This window comes from Lingula anatina, chromosome 10 (genome assembly GCF_051362555.1).
Source record: "Lingula anatina isolate TDL-2025a chromosome 10, LinAna3.0, whole genome shotgun sequence".
In the NCBI taxonomy this organism is placed as follows: domain Eukaryota; kingdom Metazoa; phylum Brachiopoda; class Lingulata; order Lingulida; family Lingulidae; genus Lingula; species Lingula anatina.
The window spans coordinates 13,019,821-13,041,384 of record NC_141776.1 but is presented as its reverse complement, the minus strand read 5'-3'; the positions used below and the strand labels follow the sequence as shown (position 1 = coordinate 13,041,384).

At 39.0% G+C, this 21,564-nt stretch overlaps 3 protein-coding genes across 6 annotated transcripts; 2 read left to right on the top strand and 1 right to left on the bottom strand.

The window, feature by feature from the left end:
- The first annotated feature begins 232 nt into the window (after window positions 1–232).
- Window positions 233–10,191, top strand: LOC106178967 (uncharacterized). Of its 4 annotated transcripts, none has more exons than XM_013562395.3 (3): window positions 233–484; window positions 5,399–5,618; window positions 6,035–10,191. In XM_013562395.3, exons 2-3 carry the CDS (start codon window positions 5,457–5,459, stop codon window positions 8,270–8,272), a joined length of 2,400 nt encoding a protein of 799 aa, XP_013417849.2. In that variant the 5' UTR covers window positions 233–484; window positions 5,399–5,456; the 3' UTR covers window positions 8,273–10,191. The 4 variants fall into 4 exon arrangements, with proteins under 4 accessions (XP_013417849.2, XP_023930733.2, XP_086853693.1 ...); XM_024074965.2 differs by having other exon boundaries at window positions 233–488; XM_086997567.1 differs by lacking the exon at window positions 233–484 and adding an exon at window positions 3,716–3,741.
- A 1,303-nt stretch (window positions 10,192–11,494) lies between these two features.
- LOC106178418 (uncharacterized) lies at window positions 11,495–15,925 on the top strand. Its single transcript, XM_013561571.2, has 4 exons — window positions 11,495–11,681; window positions 13,692–13,761; window positions 13,989–14,154; window positions 14,457–15,925. Exons 1-4 carry the CDS (start codon window positions 11,617–11,619, stop codon window positions 14,846–14,848), a joined length of 693 nt encoding a protein of 230 aa, XP_013417025.1. The 5' UTR covers window positions 11,495–11,616; the 3' UTR covers window positions 14,849–15,925.
- A 333-nt stretch (window positions 15,926–16,258) lies between these two features.
- Window positions 16,259–20,890, bottom strand: LOC106178406 (malignant fibrous histiocytoma-amplified sequence 1 homolog). The gene is made up of 2 exons (XM_013561558.2): window positions 17,934–20,890; window positions 16,259–17,603 (listed from the first exon to the last, which is right to left on the bottom strand). Exons 1-2 carry the CDS (start codon window positions 20,863–20,865, stop codon window positions 17,314–17,316), a joined length of 3,222 nt encoding a protein of 1,073 aa, XP_013417012.2. The 5' UTR covers window positions 20,866–20,890; the 3' UTR covers window positions 16,259–17,313.
- Between the last annotated feature and the right edge of the window lie 674 nt (window positions 20,891–21,564).

Below are 21,564 nucleotides of genomic sequence, written 5' to 3'. Positions count from 1 at the left end.
GTTCTTGGTGTTAATCGCTTCTCTATTCGATGCTTTCAACCTACTGTTTTCATTATTGACACTCGATTTAACACCCAAAGTGAGCATATAAAAGCCTAAGCGGTGCTGTTTATTAATTCGATCAAAGGCCACGCGAGCGCGTCAATAGTTAAGTGTTTACGCTAACACAGATTAAGTCACGTGACTAGAAACCCATATCGATTACTCAAGCACCTGGCAACGGCGACAATAAACGTCCCGGGCCTCCATGTTCGATCGACACCGAGGCCCGTCGTTAAGTAAGTGTGGCCATTATCGTGGGCATAAGGCAACTGAAGATTTCCTTATTTCAAAGTCGAAGTCCCTCTTTCTGTTGTGGACGACTGGAGGCGGGTTCCACATATCCCCTGCCCCGTTTCATTCCAGTTTGACGGGCTGAGAGGAGGTTGTGTGTCTGAACGCTGTCCTCAAGCTACATACAACGCTGTGATTTCGGCGCGTCGAGGTAGGTAGGTGTTAATTAAGTGATTTGCCCCAACGACGAGATTGGCAGAGTCATTAATTAATTATACTGTATGTGCTTACTTTAGTTTGATTCACGATGAGAGAGAGAGAGAGAGAGAGAGAGAGAGAGAAGGGGAATTGTGAGGGTAAGTTATGTCGCCTTGGGTCGATCAGCTGATGAAAAGTTCACCTTATGTGTTCTACCGGCAGCGAAGATTCCCGCACCACACAAGTCCTGTGCGAGGAAGAAGATGGCTTTAGACGAATACAGCATCTTTTCCGGGTGCAATAAAAGATCCTGGTTGAACACCATTACCTCTTTCCACCACTCCCATACGCGAGAAAACTAAGAACATTAAAAGTAACCGGAATATCGTAATGAACAGCACGGTGTTAAATTAAAAACACATGCCATTCAGTATAATTTATTTTAGTCCAGACGCTAAGGCAGTATTTTATAGTTAACATATTTATTGGTGGCGTTTGAAACGCACAGTCCAAAAAAGTGTGTGTGTGTGTGTGTGTGTGTGTGTGTGTTTGTGTGTGTGTGTGAGAGAGAGAGAGAGAGAGAGAGAGAGAGAGGGGGGGTTGGACCCATGCATACCGCCACGTCTTTCTCAACTGATAATATACTCGGTACTCCAATATTTTGCTTCAGAAACCAACTCCATGTCGTTAGAAATATAATGATGAAACATAATACAGCCGATACTATTAATTAAGAATCCGCTATATAAGAAACACTCCTTCGTCCTCAGGCATTTCTTTATCCAGCTTAGCTTGAAAAGAGTATTTACCAGTATAGCTTCTATTATTATATTTAAGTAGTACTTAAAATCATATGCTTTTAACTGTGGTAATAGGAAGCGCTCAGATTTCGATTTTTTTTCGACACAGACCACATGTACATTGTATTGTCGATGTGTCCTCGGAGTAAAAACAAACATGAACTTTTAACCAGTGAAGTGTTGAAAATTTGACCCCCGACTCCAATATTTACTCCATAAATATTCAGACACGGTCGCATGGTGAACTGATCACATTAATTGGCATTGAATTAAATCGATAAGTAATAATTGAGGAACATAAACCACGTGTAAATAATGGAGTTCGCCGAATTTTGTACGGGGTTTGGGGGGGGGGGATTACTAACCTTTATTAGGGGCGCCTCTCTTTTCATTGTTCCAGAATTAAGAGATGTTATTTAATAGAATCGAATAACCGCCAAAACTTATTAAATGTACCCTAGAGAGAATGCAATATAATTAAACAATATTTTAACGATTTAAGATACTTACTTACTCAAGCACGCGCGCGCGCACACACACACACACACACACACACACACACACACACACACACACACTGTCCTCTGTTGCTTCTACATTGTATCCTACCATTCGAGGTCTCTAAATTCATACGAGAGAAATACATAAATTCACAAAATTTTCACTAGATATTCACAGCTATGTCTCTAGTTAAATGATGGGATGTTGCTGCACTATGTCGCGCCAGAGAAAAGTGCACGTAATAAAAACTAGTACAGGGCTGTGATATACGTTTGAATCGGTTTAAGGTATTTTTTTTTCGGGGAAATGCGATTATTTTCCCTCGCTATGTATTTGTATGTCAAATAAAGCACTGCCAGCCTCTCGAGACAAATACCTTGAACACCTGATATAAAAGTTCGAGGTGGTCTTTCCCATATCAGTCAGGTGACGAAAGTTATCTCACATATATCATCATGTCATTTCCTATATTGATATGAGCCATGTGCGTATAAAATAATGTACCTAATGCAGGTGCATATGATCAGCGTATCTTGTCACAACAGTCTAGTCCATATCCGAACTCCTTCTCAATTGCTTTCATACCATTCTACCTGTGGTGCATTTATAATAATATCATTCCAGACTATTGCACGTCCAGTAAGAATTTAATGTTTATGATAGTAAAAACTATTACTGAGCATTTAAAACTACTATTGCCAACTTTTTCCCCTGCATTTTTACTTAGAAAGGTTACTTGAGAAAGCGTTCAGGCTGTGATAATAATAATAATAATAATAATAATAATAATAATAATAATAATAATAATAATATTTTTTTGTTTATTTGACATTTCAAAAGCTTTTATTGTACCGTCAAGGCTGACACTTTCTGTAATCAATCACATATCTACAGATAGAAAGTTGATCCGCGATGTTATCAGAATTCAGAGAGCCAACCCCTTCTTTTAAGGAAATTGATTGATAACCGAACTGAATAAAACGAGAGGTCAGTGATCCGCGAGTTTGTGGTGGAGAGTTAATCGATTTTGTATACGTGGCGATTGCTGTTTTTGTTATTCGGTTGACAGCGCGGTGTGATTTATTGAGTGGCACTGGCTGACTAAACTGTAACCAAAGTCTTCACACATTATTAACTCCGGCAGAGAAGTTTCCTCTGATCTCGGCCAGACGCGCGTTCATGCTACGCTTGATTACAATTATCGAACAGTATGAGAAAGTGCTAATGTACCTTTTTAAGATACATTTAACAGCGAGGATATATGAAATGTTCATATGAAATTTAGTCCTAATCTAATTTCAATAGGCCTAGCCTATTTTTTTTTTTTTTTTTCAAAAAATATTTTATGCATAGGCCTAAGCCTACATTTTAAATTCTGTTTTTTTTTTTCTTTTGCTAATTTTAACTTTTAAAGTGAATGTAATCCTCCTCACCATTCAGAACAGACAAAACTAATATCTAGCTACCTTGAAATTTCGAGATAATATATTTTTTTTAACATGACACCAGTCGTCTTCCGTGACGTCTAGCCTCCTCGGGAGGAAACTTAAGTCAACAAGCTCAACTAAAACTCTGTAAATGAGAGCATAAACAACAAAAATTGTAAAGAACATACCTCCTTCAATATATTGTGTTATAATATCCTTGAATAGCACTGACATTTATTGAATATTTAAATAAAAAAAAAATAAAATGCAACTTCACCCAGCCGATCGCAGGTTTGTTTTAGACCGCTAGACGTCCGGCAGCAGCGTTCCAAGACAAGCTAATGTTTTACTGTTCCTTTGAAGTTGTATTAAAGTTAAACTGAACAATAAAGTTCAAAAACAAACTTTATTTATGTTTTGACAGATTTTTATTGTTGATAAACGGTCGTTCTCGGTCAAAAGAGATGAAACGTCATGTCTTGTGAAACTAAGAATTTTTACACCTCCTTTTCTTGAAGAGTTTCTCATGCGCGTCGACTACGGTAAGCACATCGAGCTAGGACTTTAGATTCTTTGTGAAACACTCCTAATCGACCTAGCTAGGTCACTCAACTCGAGCTAGTCAAGTACGGATTTAAGATTCTTTGTGAAACGGGGGCCAGAAGTTGGCCAGGGTGCAGCTATGAAGCCATTTTATTTATTTGCGTATCGTTTTTATTGAGCAATCGGCCCATGATTTGTTTAAACGTGCCTTATCATGCAATGTAAGTATACACTGTGAGAACTTTTACCTGCACATGTAGGCCTACTACATGTCTCGATCGTCAGCTGAGACGTATCTTTCTGTGAAGTGTGTGACGATAAAAAACAAAAACACCGTTCATTTCTGCCCAGTAACGACCCATGTCTCTTTATTGTTTTTGGTCAGCTTCTGAAGTTAGATTTATAATAATATTAATAATAATAATAATATTATGAACTCTTTCATCACTTTTTAAATCTATTGGATACTATTCTAAACTGAATATAAGGGTGCTTTCCCAGAGATTTAGATCGATCTAAAGATTAAGATTTAGATCGACCTAACTCCCTGGGGGTTCACGCTAAATTGCAGTCAGCCGAGTGGGCACCATAGTTAATTACCCCCTTACAGCTTTTAGTAGGCGGGACAGACGCTTAAGCCGGCCAAGCTGACAGTAATCTAGTGAGACTCCCCACAGGGATAGATCGATCTAAAAATCTATGGAAATGGGGTGTAAGTAAACGGCAGACTTGGATATGCAAGTGGATGAAAGGTCAACCGATAATTTAAGATAATTGACTACCATCCTGGTTTGAATAATTCAAATTACCTCTGTTCTCATTGTCATTCCGATGGAGCTTTGATAAAGTTTTTTTCCATTCTTTTTTACATTAACATTGTCCAAAGAAAGAACAGAATATTGAAAACTATACTTTTTAACCTGCAGGTAGGCTACGTGCGTCACAAATAAGGGATCGAGTAGTAACTTTGTACGTAGTTGATTTACAACGTTGAAATTGTTCATAAGAGACCATCCTGTAATTAAAGATGAGGATTGTAGTTTGTCCATTCGAAATACACAAACACGACCACACAGGTATTATCAAAAGCGACCTACTAGTAGGATGAAAAAAATATATGAGTCACGAGATACGCTTTCTTTTTGTTTATTTTACCTCCCCTCCTTTAAACATTTTTAAAAGGCGTGCTTCATGTAGCACAAAAAATACATTAATTGTCCGACGGGATAAACTCATTTTCTCAAAATTCCCTTTCACTCCATATTCATAAAAATCGTTTTTTATTCTACAATAGTTCACGTCCTATTCATTTTCAAAACGTCAGAATCGTACCTAAATAATGTAAGATACAACTCAAGATACAACTCGCCAGTCACTAACTGCAGAAAAATTAAAAAAATTGAATGTATGCAATTCGTTTAAGTTGAACTCTTCTTTAGATTCAATGCAACACGAAACGGTAATCACTGTATGTGCCATACAAATGTTATTATTTAAAAAAATAAGGTTATTCACAAATATTTAAGTAACATTAACAGAAACACAAGAGGCAATCTACAAACTTATTTTTATAAGACCACCATCTCCATCTTTTTAACTAATTTAATCATATAAGCTGAGATTGAGTAATCAATTTTCTTATCTTTTTATTTCCAGTATGCCTGCATGCCTGTGAGTCCCTAAAAGAAGTCACCGTATCATAACCGCCACCAAAATGTCGAAGAAATCAGCAGGTGGGAAGAAGAAAAAGGACGAGCCGCCGCCCCCGATCGGGCCGGGCAGTAAGATTTCGGCCTTGCCCAAGGTCGTCTTACGTCACGTGGACCAGACGCGGGGCTGGAAAGTGGACGCGAATTTCTCAACGTCTAATATGAAGGTCAGTGAATAATCATATTATTTATGTTTATGTGTGTCAGCACGTGAGACTTTATTCGACAAAAAGCATATTGAGTGTTCGAGTTACCCGTAACTTTGATTTATAAATGTACCTTGTGACGTATGTCCTTAAAAAGTGATATGGCCGAGAATCTTTTATGATACGAAAATGAAAATGACAAATTTATGACTCTAGAATAAGCAATGAAAGTCCTGTTTCACAACCCGTGTTATTACTTTAAAACCTATCAAACTACATTTATTTGTAATTGTTTATTTTCATTCTGTGTTTCTTCACGTTCCCTTTAATACTAGTAAATCTAAAATTTCAATAAGTTTCTATAATACAGTATTGTATCAGCCATTTTACGTACAATCTTCCTGGCTTTACTTAAATTATATTCTTACATATTCCAGGCTTTGCCAGAGCACATTTACAAAAACGAAGAGCTATCAGACCGACTACGCGCCATCTCTGCGCCGAACAACAGGATGAAGAAAGTCCCTGGCGGAATTTCCGTCCTGCAGTCTATCGAAGAGATCGACTTCAAGCACAACACCATCAGCAAGCTTCCCGGGGCAGTCGTCAAGCTAAAAGCCTTACAGTGGCTGGACGTTTCGGAAAATACTATCAAAGCTCTCCCAAAGACAATCCACAAAGCATCTTCACTAACCAAAGTCGTGGCGTCCAACAATAAAATTAAGAAACTGCCCAAAAAGATTGGCGACATGCCGGCGCTTAAGGAGCTAGACGTTTCCAACAATTCCCTTAAGACAGTACCCAAGACTGTATATAAGAATCCGATCAGGTTGAATATATCGGGGAATATGCTAGAAAAATTGCCCGACGTGAGCTTAAAAGCGGCACATTTGAATGAGATTGACGTATCCCGAAATAGGTTGATAATGCTCCCCGAAAGTTTGGAAATGCTGAAATGTCTATGCTGGATGAACATATCCCACAATTCATTCCAGGAGCTACCGGCGGCAATCGGGCAGCTACGGTTCTTAAAGTACCTGGACGCGTCTCACAATCAGATCCTAGACCTACCTGACGAACTCTGCAATCTTGAGTACGCTCTACGAGAGTTGCATCTCTCTCACAACCAGCTCGACCGTCTGCCGGGCGATTTCGGGAAGCTACGGGAGCTCCAAATCTTCACATGTGCCCATAACCGTCTCAAGGGTCTACCTGCTAGCTTTTCTGACCTAAAGGCCCTGAAGAAATTAGACCTCGAGAAGAACCGTTTGCAGAGCATTGATCAAATCAGCGGGCTACGATCCTGCCACACTATGTTGTTTGCACACAACCAGGTGACGTCACTACCAGATAACATAGATCAATGCTCGGCACTAACCACGCTCGAGCTCCAGCATAACGGGTTGAAGGCACTGCCAGAGGCACTGGGTAAAGCCACGTGCCTTAAGACAATTGACATTTCACACAATGAGGTAGAAGTGATACCCGAGCAATTAGGCGAGAGGCAACTTCTAGTCACGATCAACGCTGCACATAATAAGATTTCAGAACTGCCGCAAGATCTACGCCGCCTTCGAACCCTCGAGACCCTGAACCTGGCCCATAACAAGATGACCCACATACCGCTTAAAGAGTTTGCCAAAAATTTTGAAATGTTACTTCACCTGGACCTGTCGGCAAACACGAAAATAAACGAAGTTATCACGCCCAAATCTCTGCTTTCTCTCGGCCTGTCCGAGATTCTTCTCAACCGACCCGAGAAGACGTTCGCCGACTTGGCCTACTTGTCAGAGCTGGACATCTCCAGTACTCAGATGGAAGAAGTTCCAGGCCCAGTGTGGAGACTTCGCTCCCTGACCAAACTGAACTTAGCCAATAACCACCTTACCTCCCTCCCGGAAGAGATTGCCAAGCTGAAGGCTTTGCGCGAGCTGGACGTGTCCAAGAACCAGCTGACCGCTCTGCCGGACCAGATCGGAATCCTGGCCTGGCTGACGCGTCTTGATGTCTCAGAAAACCGCCTCGAGACTTTCAACCCCGAGCTCACCAAGTTACGGTACATGCAGCACCTGAACATGGCGCACAACAAGATGATCATGTTGCCCGAACACTTCGGAGAAATGGGTCAGATGGTGACCTTGAACTTGGCCGACAACCGACTGCAGTATCTTCCCAATGATCGTATCGACGTGATGGCGTCTCTAACCCACCTGGATGTCTCCGAAAACTGGATACAGTGCATTCCAAGCGACATGCCATACCTGTACCGCATTCACGTGCTTCTCTTGGCTGGAAACGACATCCGGGAACTTCCCAAAGACATGGGCAAGATGGCGATGCTGCAGAAGCTGGATCTCTCTGACAACCTCATCGCCGTCATCCCAGACTCTTTGTGCAAGTGCTCGTGTCTGAAAAATCTAGACATTTCCGACAATCGCATCGTCACGTTTCCGCGCGGTCTGGACAATTTACGGAACAAACAGCAATGCGAGGTGAAGGTCGAGAACCAGTTCACAGGCAAAGAGAAGCCGCCGCGCCCGAAGCTACCAGGCTCGGAAAAAGAGGAGGAGGCTAAATCGGCCAAACCAAAGAAGGGGAAGAAGAGCGGAAAGAAGGCGCGTACGATCACTCCGGGTGCCGCTAATGTTAAACCGAAGGGGGCCAAGAAAAAATAAAACTGTGTACCAAGATTCGCCCCTTGGGGTTAAATTGTCAGGAAGCTCTGATCTCTTAGCTAGTCTCTTGTTCAGACTTACAGAAGCAGTTTTGTCCTTTAAAGATTTAGTTTACCACTGGTTTCGTATTATTTCCATTAATTTCTGTGCTGGCTACAGAAAAATGTCACGAAATTATAAAAGTATCACGTGTCCTTGTCCAACCTGTGTAACAGCATGGCAGTGAAACTTATGACGGAAAGTATATGGTGGTTAAATGATATTGCAAGACACCCGTATGACAGCATTACGTACATATGTGCGTTTACGACTGATGATCAGGTGCTGTCAGAACAATTACTGGTGTCTTTGCCTCTTTTCGCCTTCATTAAGGATATGTAGAGAAAGAGAGACTTTTAGACAATTTTGTTATCTACGCATCATATTAGTTTTATTTCATATATTGAAAAGCCAGTCCAGGATGGACTGTAATGGTGTTTTGTAACACAGCGACGTTAGGTGGCGCTGCTTGCAACTAGCAACATTTTGATCATCCTTTATGTTTATATTTTTTTACTATTATCACATAATGTATGACAAATAGTAGTTAGCTTCATTTTTCGTCGTTATTACAGCATGTCGGCTTGTGCGTATCAAAATGTGACTCCTGAAGCCCGCTTTACAGAAAGATTGTTTACATGGAATTATTCGTTATAAGATATAAGATTTTGACAAAAATATTGTCTTTCATGAGACCTATGCCCTTGCTCAATACTTGTATGTCATCTCCATAATGGCTAACTCTACGCATTGAATCTTATTTTACGCATTCCTTTCAACATGCATTTTCTTCCTATTTCTACGCAAGCGGCTTCACGCTTATTCCCCATTTCTTATTTTTGAACGGGGTCCAGATGTAATATGTTCAGAATTATTGTTTTATTTTGTTGCACTATCTTAAGAAACATATATAGATTTGTTTCAATTTCATTATTTTTTGGTATATTTTTGTACTATCTTAAATTGCTAGTATAGGTATAAGGTGAAAGGGACGAGTACTTAACCCGAGATTATGATAAAAACACAAATTAGTGAATTATGCATATGCATCTGCTGTGATTAAAGATCAGGTTCTCTGTGAAATTGCGATACTAAATTGTATGCATATTTTAAAGAAATTGTCGTTTAACGCCAGTGCTGCTAAGTGACATGTTTGGCAAAAAAAAAAAAAAAAAAGGCCGGAAACAAGATTAACACCTTACATTACTGTTGCTCATTTGCTGTAGCATACCTTTCTTTAAACAATTCATATCAATTAAACCATACGTTTTGATAATAATTAATCGTTCTCTTTCATATTTGTACGTAGGTGTTTTAACTCTAGTGTCATTATTAAAGCCGTACTGTAGGCTATCTGTAGTACTTACATTACTTGCATATAACTCTATGCTCTATGTAGCTTAAATGTCACTACGAGCTATAAATTGCATCATCTAACCGTGGTACAATCTCTGCTATCATTTAAAATAGTAAAGAAATCACCACCAGTATACGGTATAACAATGTTATATCATTTATTCAGAATTTCAGATCTGATTCTGTCTATTTTCTTGGTTTTAAAACCTTCTCCATATTACCCGCATATCTAGGCGGACGGGTTGACACTGCTTAGATACAGACCTTTTTTTTTATCTAGGTCATTACAGACATTTTCTATTTAGGTCAATCTTTGTAATTGACAAGATCGTCTGCTTGAATCTGGAGCTCGAGTTTGATGATCATAGAGAGGATGAGAATATATATTGATAAATTTGGAAATTAGAATGCACGGGCACTTGGTGAAATGTAGAGGGCTGAGGGCAATAAAGGAGAGTATGAGTAGCAAATGATTTTACAGTCTGTAAATATTGAATAAATATTATTGGAATACAGTACAAGTATACTTGGACTTAATGGCTTTTCATTGAACTGCAGTTTTACAAATATATTTTTGGTCTACTGGTTGTTTTACATGTGTGTTACCGATTCAACTTTGAAGAATTTTTTATCGTCGATGCTTTACTTCTAAGATTTTCAGATTTTACCGATTCATATATCACGTTGGCATTCTGAAATATTCTAAACGAAGAATAAGTAAGGAAAGAAAGAAAAGAAACGAAGAATGATAACGCACGACATAGGCCCTGTTGCCGAGCACAGGCAGTGGAAAAAAAGGCATGATTTCTTAAGCTTGCGGTCACGTCTGTCGCATATAATACGACACCGCTGTAGTTATTACGTATTGTACAATACACATATTAATTAAAGCTATTAATCAATACACCAATTTCAAAAGTAAAATCCTGCCTTCTTTATGATCTCTGATTCAGTAACTTTCCCGGTATAGTACCAAGTCATACCACCTGAAAACCGCGTTCAGAAGAAAAAAAAAGAAGAAAAGAAATAGTATCACCGGCGGCTTTATTTCCCCAATGTTTTTCATAAAATTCGCATCTTCGCAATTGCTTGAAGGGAAATCGCACCTCTTCTTACTTGAATAGAGTCAATAGCTTACCCGGCATGGCACCATCCACTGTCATACCCTTTCATCAAAAAGTGCTGTCTCCTCGGTAGGATTATAGCAAATTTTTTCAAAAGCCACGTCACAATATTGCTTCTCCAATTCATACATTTTGTTTTTTTAAGCCCCCCTCTTGGGTTCCTGCTTCTCAAAACTGCTCGTATGGTCTTACAGTACCCGGGGCAACTCCACAATCGACATTTGTTTATTTTTTATTCATTTATATATTTATAAATTTTTATCAAACAAACGTCTTAACAAACGTCAGGGGACAGTTGAGTCGCACAATGTATTTATGTTGCGAATTTTAACTCCGAAAAGTGACACACAATTACCTTGATGAAGATGTTTTCATTATTTTCAAATTCCAGGAGCAATATGTTATCGAAGAGACGATAAACCGGTATTTGCCTTCATAAACTTGTTTCGACTAGGCTTTTTTCACCAAAAAGCGATAAAAGAATATAAAGCGTGAAATTATCGGAAGAAACAATGGATTTCCAATACGATAAATATATTAAGTTACGTTCTTTTTGCCTGGCATATAAACGATATACGTAAGCTGCACAGGTGTACAAATAAACACTCTCACCGTAAAAACTCATGGGATCAAAGTTCAACCCAACAGGTAACAGGTGGATTGCATCGCCATCTACCGGGCGTCGCACCTGTTGTATCACGTGACCGGCTTGGATACGTGAATTGCGTGCATGGAAACAATGGTCAGTGGAACGATGGCGCGGTCCTGCTGAACTCGAAGTGACAATATCTCCGAGTGTTCAATCAAATCTAATAATCAGCCGTAATGCCTCATGCTGGATTCGAGGGACCCGTGGCTGTTCAACGCCCGGCCACAACTGGTGGACTATGGTAAGTGACACGCTGCATTATTAGAGAAATTGTAACACTGAGTATCGCTTTCACTCATTGAGAGCTATCGTTGATAGCTAATTGCAAATTGGACCTGATTGCTGAACCACGCTTTTTCAACTTGAGTCGCCATTTGAAAGTTTTGACATGTAATTCGATATTTCAATTGAAGGTATTTCTATATTTTGATTGTACGATAACGGAAAATAATGACAAGCACTCCTGAAAAATTGTCAGCAATTGTCATTGTTAACATATAATGAGCCTATTCACCGTGCCTAGCGTATTGCAATTTTTACTTAGGTTGTATAGACTGAAACCTTGGCTAATTTTGCCAGGTTCTGTACATTTTTAATGGAAAACCTATTGCCATCCCCCCGTCTAACGATAAATATCCAAGATAAGTTTCCACTTGCGACGCCTCGCACATTAATTATTTAAACACAAATCAAGAAAATGTCCGATAATAAATGAAAAATGCATAACACCATTTCAGTTAATTGAGTGCCTGCTTTTATACAGTGTATTCAACTATCTAATGTGGGTATGCGATGCACTTGCTGCTTCGTAAAGCGCCATATACTGGAAATTGCTAACGTGACATCGCATAAACAAAACTTTGATTACAAATGCAAATCAATACGTTGACGCAATCTAGTTTATTTGACATCGAAAAAAAAAAAGGCATCGAAATTTGCAAATATAATTTGGACCATTTTGTATCATAAATTTCTCTTCTGCTGTGGAACCGATTCAACCTTTATCGTATTTGCACCGGTTTTTATACAATGACGCATGGTGGGGGGAGGCATTCCATATCAAAGAAACTATGGGAGGTTTATTATGCTAAGCTGTTTACATGTAAAAGCGCGTGAGTACACAATTTAAATAGAGTCACCAACAGCGTTATCAAAGCACCTGGTTTATTGTATTATGTCTGGACCCTGCGCGTGGTGAATGAAATATGCAAATATTTAGAGTCATGGCTTACTGTGACGACACTTGACAATTTTCCATGGTGTTTTTTCATCCTTTTTATTTACATTTTCCAGCCCTTTTTCGATTGCTTGATTTCAGTTATCTTTTGAAAAAAATTTTTTTTTTACATTTTTATGTGTCAACATAACTTTGAATTTTATTTTTTCTTGGAATTTTTTAATTGAAACGTAAACTTGTATATATATTTTTATTATCATAAATATTATTTCATTTTCCCGTCTCTTTCGTCGTTTATTAAATTATTTATTCATATTTCATTCATTAATTATATTGTCAACTTACGTGTCTTTCAGAAATAATTTAATGGAACGTATTTCTTAACTATAACAATAGTCTGTTCATAAATAACCACTCATATGTTCTCAGTCCAGATTTAACAACTTAGCTAACACACAGGCGATAAGTTACATGGAAGAAGAAAGCTTTGTAGCTAGGCAGTGTGTTGACTTACTCTCCACATTGAAATGGTCCAATAAATCAAGTATCGAAATAGTATCGACTTTACTGTGTGAAGGACTGTTTTAGACGATAAGGGACGATAGTTTATGTACTTGTAGTTGTCACGTCGATTTCAAAAACGCATCTCGGCTAAATCTTTTTGGTCCTCCCAGTTGCTTCACAGACAATCAAAAACACACCCGCACACTCACCTGTAAAAGTACGGAGAGAGAGAGAGAGGGAGAGAGAGAGAGCGCACTAATCTGACCTAAAAACCAGTACACCCATTATTTTCGCTTATCTTAATATAGGCCTACACATACAGACTTGGCTTCAAGTATATGTATTTTCTTAGAATAAACTCCAACTGTTTGATATATGCCGGTCTGCCAACAAATAAATAAATAAATAAATAAATAAATAAATAAATAAATAAATAAATAATAAAAGACATTATTTCAGTTAAGTCTTATTCCCCGTTTCACACACACTATAAACACACACAGTGCCATATATTATATTGCATACGTAACTCAATATTTCAATCACATTTACAATTTCGTATATTTTCAGGAATCGCAATCCTACCATGTCATTTGATGAGCTGGAGTGGGAATATCGCCACGATGCTTGCTTGTTCCACGTAAGTATACTTCATGAAGTATAAAGAAAAATTGAAATTAAACATAGTGAAATATGTAATTAAATATAAGTACAAACAATAGTGAATAATGAAATATAATGAATTTGATAAACATAGAGTGAAAAATCAAATAAATTGAGTGAACTAAAACAAAGCATTACCAAAAAAATCACTGAAGAAAAAAAATTCCGACTTTCGTTCACTGTTATGCACTATTACCATTCCAGAACACACATAATCAGAGAGGATTCTATCTCATTCACCCAGACTGGGTTTCTGAGAGTTTCAATCCTCCAACTGTGCCAGAGAGAGCCCGCAAGCCATGGCCCTACGAATTTCCGGGTGCGCGCGCAATGCACGATCCAAAATGGGATCTGCCTTTTATAAGACAAGGTATGCCGGTTATTTATTAACTTATTTAAATAGTTAATAACAAGTTAATCAGTCGTTTGATCTGATTGTTTACTGATATATTTATCACTTATCATTACTGAAGTATTTACTAATTTTGATGTAGATGTTTTTTGTTCTTGTCTCGACTTTTTATCTTTTAAAGTGTTTCTGAAAAAAGGAAACTGTGAAATTTATATGAAAGATTGAATAATATAAAAGAAAAAAGAGCGGTATGCAAAGCAGTCTTCAAGGTAAAAACTTATTTTATGAAAGCTGCTAATTTTCCATACTCTTGTTTTCAGCGTGGAAAGCTCCAGCCGCCATTGCGGAGATCGATCGCCAGCTTCACAGACCACGGGCCTTCACGGGGTCAAACTGGACGTCTGTCGGAACCCTTCACTTCAACGGCCGCGATCCCACAGGCTTTAAAGCGTTCAACTACCCTGATACGTTCTTAGATAAAAGTATACGTCAACCCTGGGCCCAGCATCTCCCAACCTGGAACCCAAACGCTAGAGGCTCTCAGACGACCTCCGGCGGTACCTCTTTACCCTCTTTAACAGGACTTAATGGACAAAATAATGGACAAAGTTTTAAAACGGAAACCAATTACAGAGCGTCGCAATTCGATCCCCCAGATATTGCGTCTCTCCGACTCATGTCCGGGCGCTACATGTCTCCAGTTGATTCGTAGAAATTCGACCAATCAGAATATCGATAAGTAGACATCACCGGTTGATTCGTAGATTGTTCAATCAATCAATCAGTCGCTAGATGCATTTCACCAGTTGATTCTTGAATGTTACACCACTCGAACTTGAGGCTTGTTGACAAAGTTTTTTCCCCCAAAACAAATTATTTTTCTGGTCATACCCCTATAATTTATGTACTGAGTGCGGGGTGTTAAACAGTTCGACCCATTTGATCGTATGACATACCGGTATGCATAAGCATATATATATATATATATATATATATATATATATATATATATATATATATATATATATATATATATATACTAATGTATGATATACATATTATACAATGCATCTGCGCTATGATGTTTGTGAAGCTAAATTCGCATAACGCTAGTCAACAAACACTTTTGCTCAACTTCTCTTTTCCGTGGCGGGAATGCTAAAGTATTTATTACACTAAGATGTACCAATGTGTAAATGGTACATGTAACACGAATCGGCTATGCAGTGTGACTGCCTAATATTGTATTGTATTTCAAGTTGTCGTACGTGTATCTATATTTGAGGACTGTATTGTCTCATAGCTGGCATTTGCTCAATGAAAATGTTTGTTTTGGACTTATGCAATATGGTTCAATGAACATGAGAAAAATCAAAATCACCAAAAAGAAACACGTTTGGAGTAATTATGGCATATAATTTTAGCGTGTCTATATAATAGTTTTTATCTTTTTACATTCTGTATAGGATGCCGTGCTCAATTTTCTAAATTTGATCTCAGCAATCTTGCCTCTGTTTCTTTTCTCCGCACAGATATTTTTAATTGTCCAATAAGTTAAACATAATGCAAAATCGTTGGGCAATGTGTCGTGTGTATATTTACTGTAACGTTAAATCTATACGCGACTAGGTGAGTTTCTATAAGTGCCAAATATTGTAACATAAGACATCAGAGTTGGGTCATGTGGTCCCCACGTGGCCTGCACGTGATGTGCACGTGGTGTGTGGAGAGGCATTGACAGCACAGAGAGAGAGACTATGGTGAATTTAACGTATCTAATTAATTGAAATATTGTTATGTTTTCATTTTTTCTTATTTGCAGTGCATTAATCTTTCTATAAACTACCTGTACTCAGAATGACAGTACTGATTGTGCTTAATGCAATGCTTGTTTTCTGACATATACAGTAAATCTTTCATTTGTACCCTATCGGAAGTAATTTTTCAGGCTGAAAGACTCATTTTTTTTTTTTTTTTTTTTTTTTTGCCTTTACCGAAAAATCAACATGATTGCAAAAGAAATATAAATTACGATATCAATTTATAAAAGAAAATTCAAGTGTCAAATTGACAAATTGATGATTATCTTTTAGTTTGACAATCACTTACTGGTCTTGCTAAGAAAGCTTTTCTAGCCTTTTTAATTTTCATCCAATTGCTCAATTTAGCTCAATTAGACGTGTTAAAACTGTGCTCATACAATTATTGATATCAATAAAATATATTTAAATTCAAAAGTTTATTTTTATTTTTCTTCCGTCCCTTGGTTTACGCATTTATACTTACTTATAAAATTTTTGGTGTTCGATTGCGTCAAGATGATTGACAGTCTGCCCTTAAATGAAGCAATTTATGACGGATTTCTGGGAGTTGTCATTAAATAATATTTTTTCTAGGGATCAGCCCAAACCAGGCAAGGACACCACGCGTCTGCAGCATTCAGTAGTACAAGTATTAACAGTCACTGTTGGACGCCTCAAAAACCTTACGCAATAAAATACACTGTAAAATCAAGATATGATAATTCAAAGTTCTGAAACTTGGATCTTTACAAGTTGGATTTATGGCACGAAATTCTTCTCTTTGGTTAAGAGCACGCGAAGACTTTCTTGATTAAAGTAGCCTAATGCAGAAAGAGTGAGAGAAGCTATAAAAGGCAGTATGTGTAACTGTCAAAATAACCTTATTTTGCACAATAAGCATTTTATTCACAAATCATAAACGTAAAATACAATACGCTCACGTAAATTACATACATTCTAATAAGCATTTATATTAATTTACGATATCATTTACAAACGTAAAATACAACACACACATACATACATTCCTATAAATATAGCGCTTAGCACATGGTACGCGTACATACAAAATTTGTTCTACCTATCTGAATGAACACATATCCAGTATAAAAAAAAACATAACAAACCACAGACTGTAGCATAAGTGAATAAAAGCAAAATAAAAACAACTATTGTTTAAACTTTTTATACAAGACAGCATAGGCTGACTTTGTTCGATATCCTCCCTATAAATATCCACTGCAAAGCAGGTTATAATAATTATGCAGTAATTTTGCCCAAGCCATTCAAATAACGCTCAATACAACACACTTGCACACACGGTGTATATATATATGTATGCCGTTTATCCAATATCTACAAACAGGTCGCCATCCTACTTACTCAGCAAGTTAGCAAGATGCTTCTGACCGCTGTTTTTGAGATAATCGCGCAGGATGAAAAACGCCCTATCTTCCTTGGACCTTATGATGTCCAGTAGCGTCTCTGCTCTTTCCTGCTGTGTGCAGCACTCTACGATCAGCTCAGCTTCAGCACTGGTGAAGATGCCTTCGCCTCTGAGTCTGTCCAGTATTTCTCTCACGCCAGGCTCTGTAAGGCTCATCACGAAATCCACCCTGTTTCCCCGCAGCATGTTCTTGTGTTCTTTCGTCATGCCATGGTGTCCTGAAAAATAGAACTGGAGGTATAAATCTTTACACTCTTCACGAGTGAAAGTGAAAACACATAGGAAATGATAATGTGCAACATTTGTACTGTTCTCTTGCTGTATGGGAAAGACATTCACACTTCAGCTAATTCATTTGAATTGCGGAAAAACATTAAATATCTGTATAGGCCAATCGAATGACGTTGATCGTTTAAGGTGCAAGTCCCATAATGTCTACATATGTACCTTTGTAATCATTATAATGATCATACCAAATTATCAGTACATAGAAACAATGACTATATATATTAAAGTGCATAAAGTACATGTCTACATCCGTACGCTACCTGATATTGCTGGGTACACTAGGGTTGACGGAATACACCCATCGGGGGCAAAATCACACGGCAAGAAATCCTCAAGGACATCTTGTTCTGGGTCGTCCAATATCTCGCCCGGAAACGTGGTAGGAAATGGATTCGACTCCCGGACGCAGTGCGGGCACAGCAGGTACTTGTCATAGGACACTCCGGGCCATTCATACTGCAAGATGTCCATTTGGTCTCGATGCAGCTTCAAAAGCATCTCCCACAGGCGTGGGAGCTGTTTGCCCCGCACGGCAACTGTGATCACCCAGTCGCTACTGTCCTGGTGGCGGCGGAGATGGATAGTACCGGCGGCAGATTCGGCATACACGCCGTCTTTCCAGTCACATCTTCTCTTGGTGAACATACCCAGGTGTTTGTGCAGTCTCACTGAAAGCTTCTCAAACAGCCCGTCCGGACACCGATAGGGGGTGTGTGTTTCCAGACTCAGCTGGAAGGTGTCAGGCGAGAACTTTTCGGGCCATTTTCGAGGACTTTCCAAGTCGTGTGGTTTGGTCTCGGTCAACAGCCAGGGAAAGTGGAAGGTGTCGCTGTTTTTGGCAACAGAACTGGCGCCTTCTATTCTATAGCACAGCTCCAGGTTTTGCATCAGCTCTATCATAGCGTTCTGTTCCCCGGTAGACAGTTGGAATGAGTGCCAAAGTCTACTCATCACGTCCCTGGAAATGATGCCTCTCAGCAGAACGTCTTGTAAAATGTTCTCAAACGTATTTTTGCTGTAAGTGTGCTTCGCGAGGAGATTCTGTTTTATCTGGTCCACGTCGTGGTTCAATACGGATTTCAAAAGGTCAGCCAGTAGTTCTGGCTTGTGAAAAATCACTTGGCGCAGGGTGGTGCTGGTATCAAACCATATCACTTCTCCGCTGCTTGACATGTACCTTAGGATGTCCTCAACGGCGCATGCAATGTCCTCCTCCGATATACTGACATCTCCTTTTGGGCCATCTGCGACTTCGGATCCTCCTGCTGGACACGTGTCTTTGTACTCGTCAACTGGAGACTCTTGGTACTCTCTTAAAACGTTTCTGACATATTTCCCAACATCTTTCAAGGCTAGTGTATTGCACGTTGGTTCATACTTAATGCGCTCCATCTCGTGCATGACGTTTACCCAGATTCCAGGTAAAATGACCCCCCTCTCCTTGGCTAAACTCATGAGATGAGCAATAAGCTCTGAATAGCCAGTCATATCCGCAGAGCTAACAAGAAATATCTTCTTGTGCACGTTGGTCGCAACCTTTTCCAATGAGCGAAGATGCTCTATCTTCTGTTTATACAGGTTACACAGGTGGCTGTTTGCGACTTGCTCCATGCCAACTTTGCGTTCCAAATTAAAAATCTGATCCTGCATCCACTTCCCTTTTGTGTCCAAGTATTCCTTCAGCCTCCCGTGCAAGTCGTCACATATCTCTTTGGCCTTGCTTTCTTTAACTTTGTCAAGGTGCGTGCCGACGATGGTGACGGCAGTTTCGGGGGTCCGTGATTGGACAGTTCGCACCCAATTGCCAACATGTTTTTCGTAGTGTTCTTTTGTGAACTGATACGCGGAGAGGTCAAATACGACAAGAGAAACGCCGTTTTTGTGAATGAAGATAGGGAAACCAACCTTGTACACATCATGGCCACCAAAGTCATTGATGTTAAAACTGACTTCCTCATCAGGGCTCCAGGCTGCTAGCTCTATCACATGGGTCCTGTCCGCCTCCTCCGTCAGTATCGGTTTCCCTTTCTGAAGCGATTTTGACAGACTGCTCTTACCACCTGTCGGTTCCCCGAGTAAGTTTAATTGCAGTCTACTTGCCTTAACTGCTCTGGTTTCTCTGAGTCCACGTAGAAAACGGAAGATGGCATCTTTCCCATTTTCGCATACAGATTCGGGCGGTTGAATGAGCGGATTGCCAATTACGTGCAATTCTTCAAGTGACCCGAGATGTTCAAGTTGCTCTGGTAAATGGGTAATCTTGTTGTAGTTAAGGCTGATTGTCTTCAACTTTTGTAATTTGGCGATTCTTTCAGGGACTTCCGGGATGTTGTTCCACTCCATGGACAAAGCCTCCAAAGACTTGAGATGGCATAGGTCAACAGGAAACTCTTCGAGCACATTCTGATCAATGTTCAACGATTTCAGTTCGGTAAGCCGGCGGATGTCTTTTGGTATGCAACCAATCTTGTTTTTATTTAATCTTATATCTATTAATTGAGAGAGGAGACAAATGTGGATGGGAAAGTCTTCCAGAGCGTTCCACGAAATGTCAAAAATCTTTAAACTGGTTAGCTGTCCGATATCTTCAGGGACAGTCTTGATATTGTTGGCGCTTACATCTAGATCTTCCAAAAGCGTGAAACCCAAAATCTGTTCAGGAAACTCCGTAAACTCATTGCCATAGATCTTTAAGGTTCTGAGTGAGGCTAATTTTCTGATCCTCTCTGGCAAATTAGCAATTTTGTTGCGCCCCAAATCGAGGTTTTCCAGTTGGGTCAAATCGCAAACGTATTCAGGAAATTCACAAAACTCATTCATAAAGATATCAAGGGTTTTCAACTTGGTCATTCTACCGACGTCCGGGGGCATCTCAATGAGGTGATTTCGACCAACATTCAGTTCCTCCAAACAGGGAACATCGCACACGTCGACGGGAAGTTCTTTAAAAAGATTCCGCGAGATATCTAAGCATTTAAGATGTTTGAGCTTTGCTATTGATGGCGGAAGTGTTGTCAGTTCGTTTCCACTAATGTTAATCAGCTTGAGATTAACACACTTGTCAATGCTTGACGGCAGTTTAGTCATCCGCCTGTTGCTGATGTCTAGATTCCCCCATAAGGTGATGTCTTCTGGTAGGTCACAATTCTCATTCACCTCCAACATCCGCAGTATGCCTCTTCTTACCGTCATTGTCTGGATTTTTGTCTCCGCGATTTAAGCTAAAATGGAGACGAGGTTTGTATGAACTACAAACATTGATTTGATAACAGAAGGGGTAGGTTAATAGTGTGATTAAAGAGATAGCAAGTGTTCATTTTGGTCGAATAAATTATTTTTCGGGGAAAACGGCAATTTTCCCATTCTTACCAACGGTTAATGAATCCATGGATTCCGACATTCAGAGTAATTCAATGTTTTCTTTCTAAACAGTTAAGTTTTTTGTAATAAATTTTTTAAAAGACATTATAAGGAGGTATAGCCACATATATAAAGGTCCACGTTGTCTGATGACAAGCACAGATTCTTGAATAATTGTGATAATGGTCGTTTTGGCGTAAAATGAAATTTATCATTTTTTTGTGAGTTGTTTACAATGCATTTATTGTGAAATATGAATCGCATACGAACGGTTGCTATTTCTTTATTATTAGCATAATAAAAGACTAAATATTCCTGCAAGCAAACAATCTTACAAAGCACTCCCTGCGTGGAAAAAAATTGTAATTTTAGTTCAATAATATAAATACTATTTGCCAAAACAAGGACTGTTAAAGTAGAGTTTGTTTGTTCAGTTTAAGTTGATACGTGCACATACTAGTACTAGTGCAACTGCAAACGATTCTCTGTACAAAAGGTAATATATTGCCGTAGAGGAATGCGGGTCAAAGA

Excerpts from the sequence above, each read along its gene's own strand:
- LOC106178967 (XM_013562395.3), top strand. The coding sequence starts at position 5,457 with ATGTCGAAGAAATCAGCAGGTGGGAAGAAGAAAAAGGACGAGCCGCCG. Across the intron at positions 5,619-6,034 it reads TCTCAACGTCTAATATGAAG|GCTTTGCCAGAGCACATTTA; the intron begins GTCAGTGAATAA and ends TACATATTCCAG.
- LOC106178418 (XM_013561571.2), top strand. The coding sequence starts at position 11,617 with ATGCCTCATGCTGGATTCGAGGGACCCGTGGCTGTTCAACGCCCGGCC. Across the intron at positions 11,682-13,691 it reads GCCACAACTGGTGGACTATG|GAATCGCAATCCTACCATGT; the intron begins GTAAGTGACACG and ends GTATATTTTCAG. Across the intron at positions 14,155-14,456 it reads TCTGCCTTTTATAAGACAAG|CGTGGAAAGCTCCAGCCGCC; the intron begins GTATGCCGGTTA and ends TCTTGTTTTCAG.
- LOC106178406 (XM_013561558.2), bottom strand. The coding sequence starts at position 20,865 with ATGACGGTAAGAAGAGGCATACTGCGGATGTTGGAGGTGAATGAGAAT. Across the intron at positions 17,604-17,933 it reads AGTGTACCCAGCAATATCAG|GACACCATGGCATGACGAAA; the intron begins GTAGCGTACGGA and ends TCTATTTTTCAG.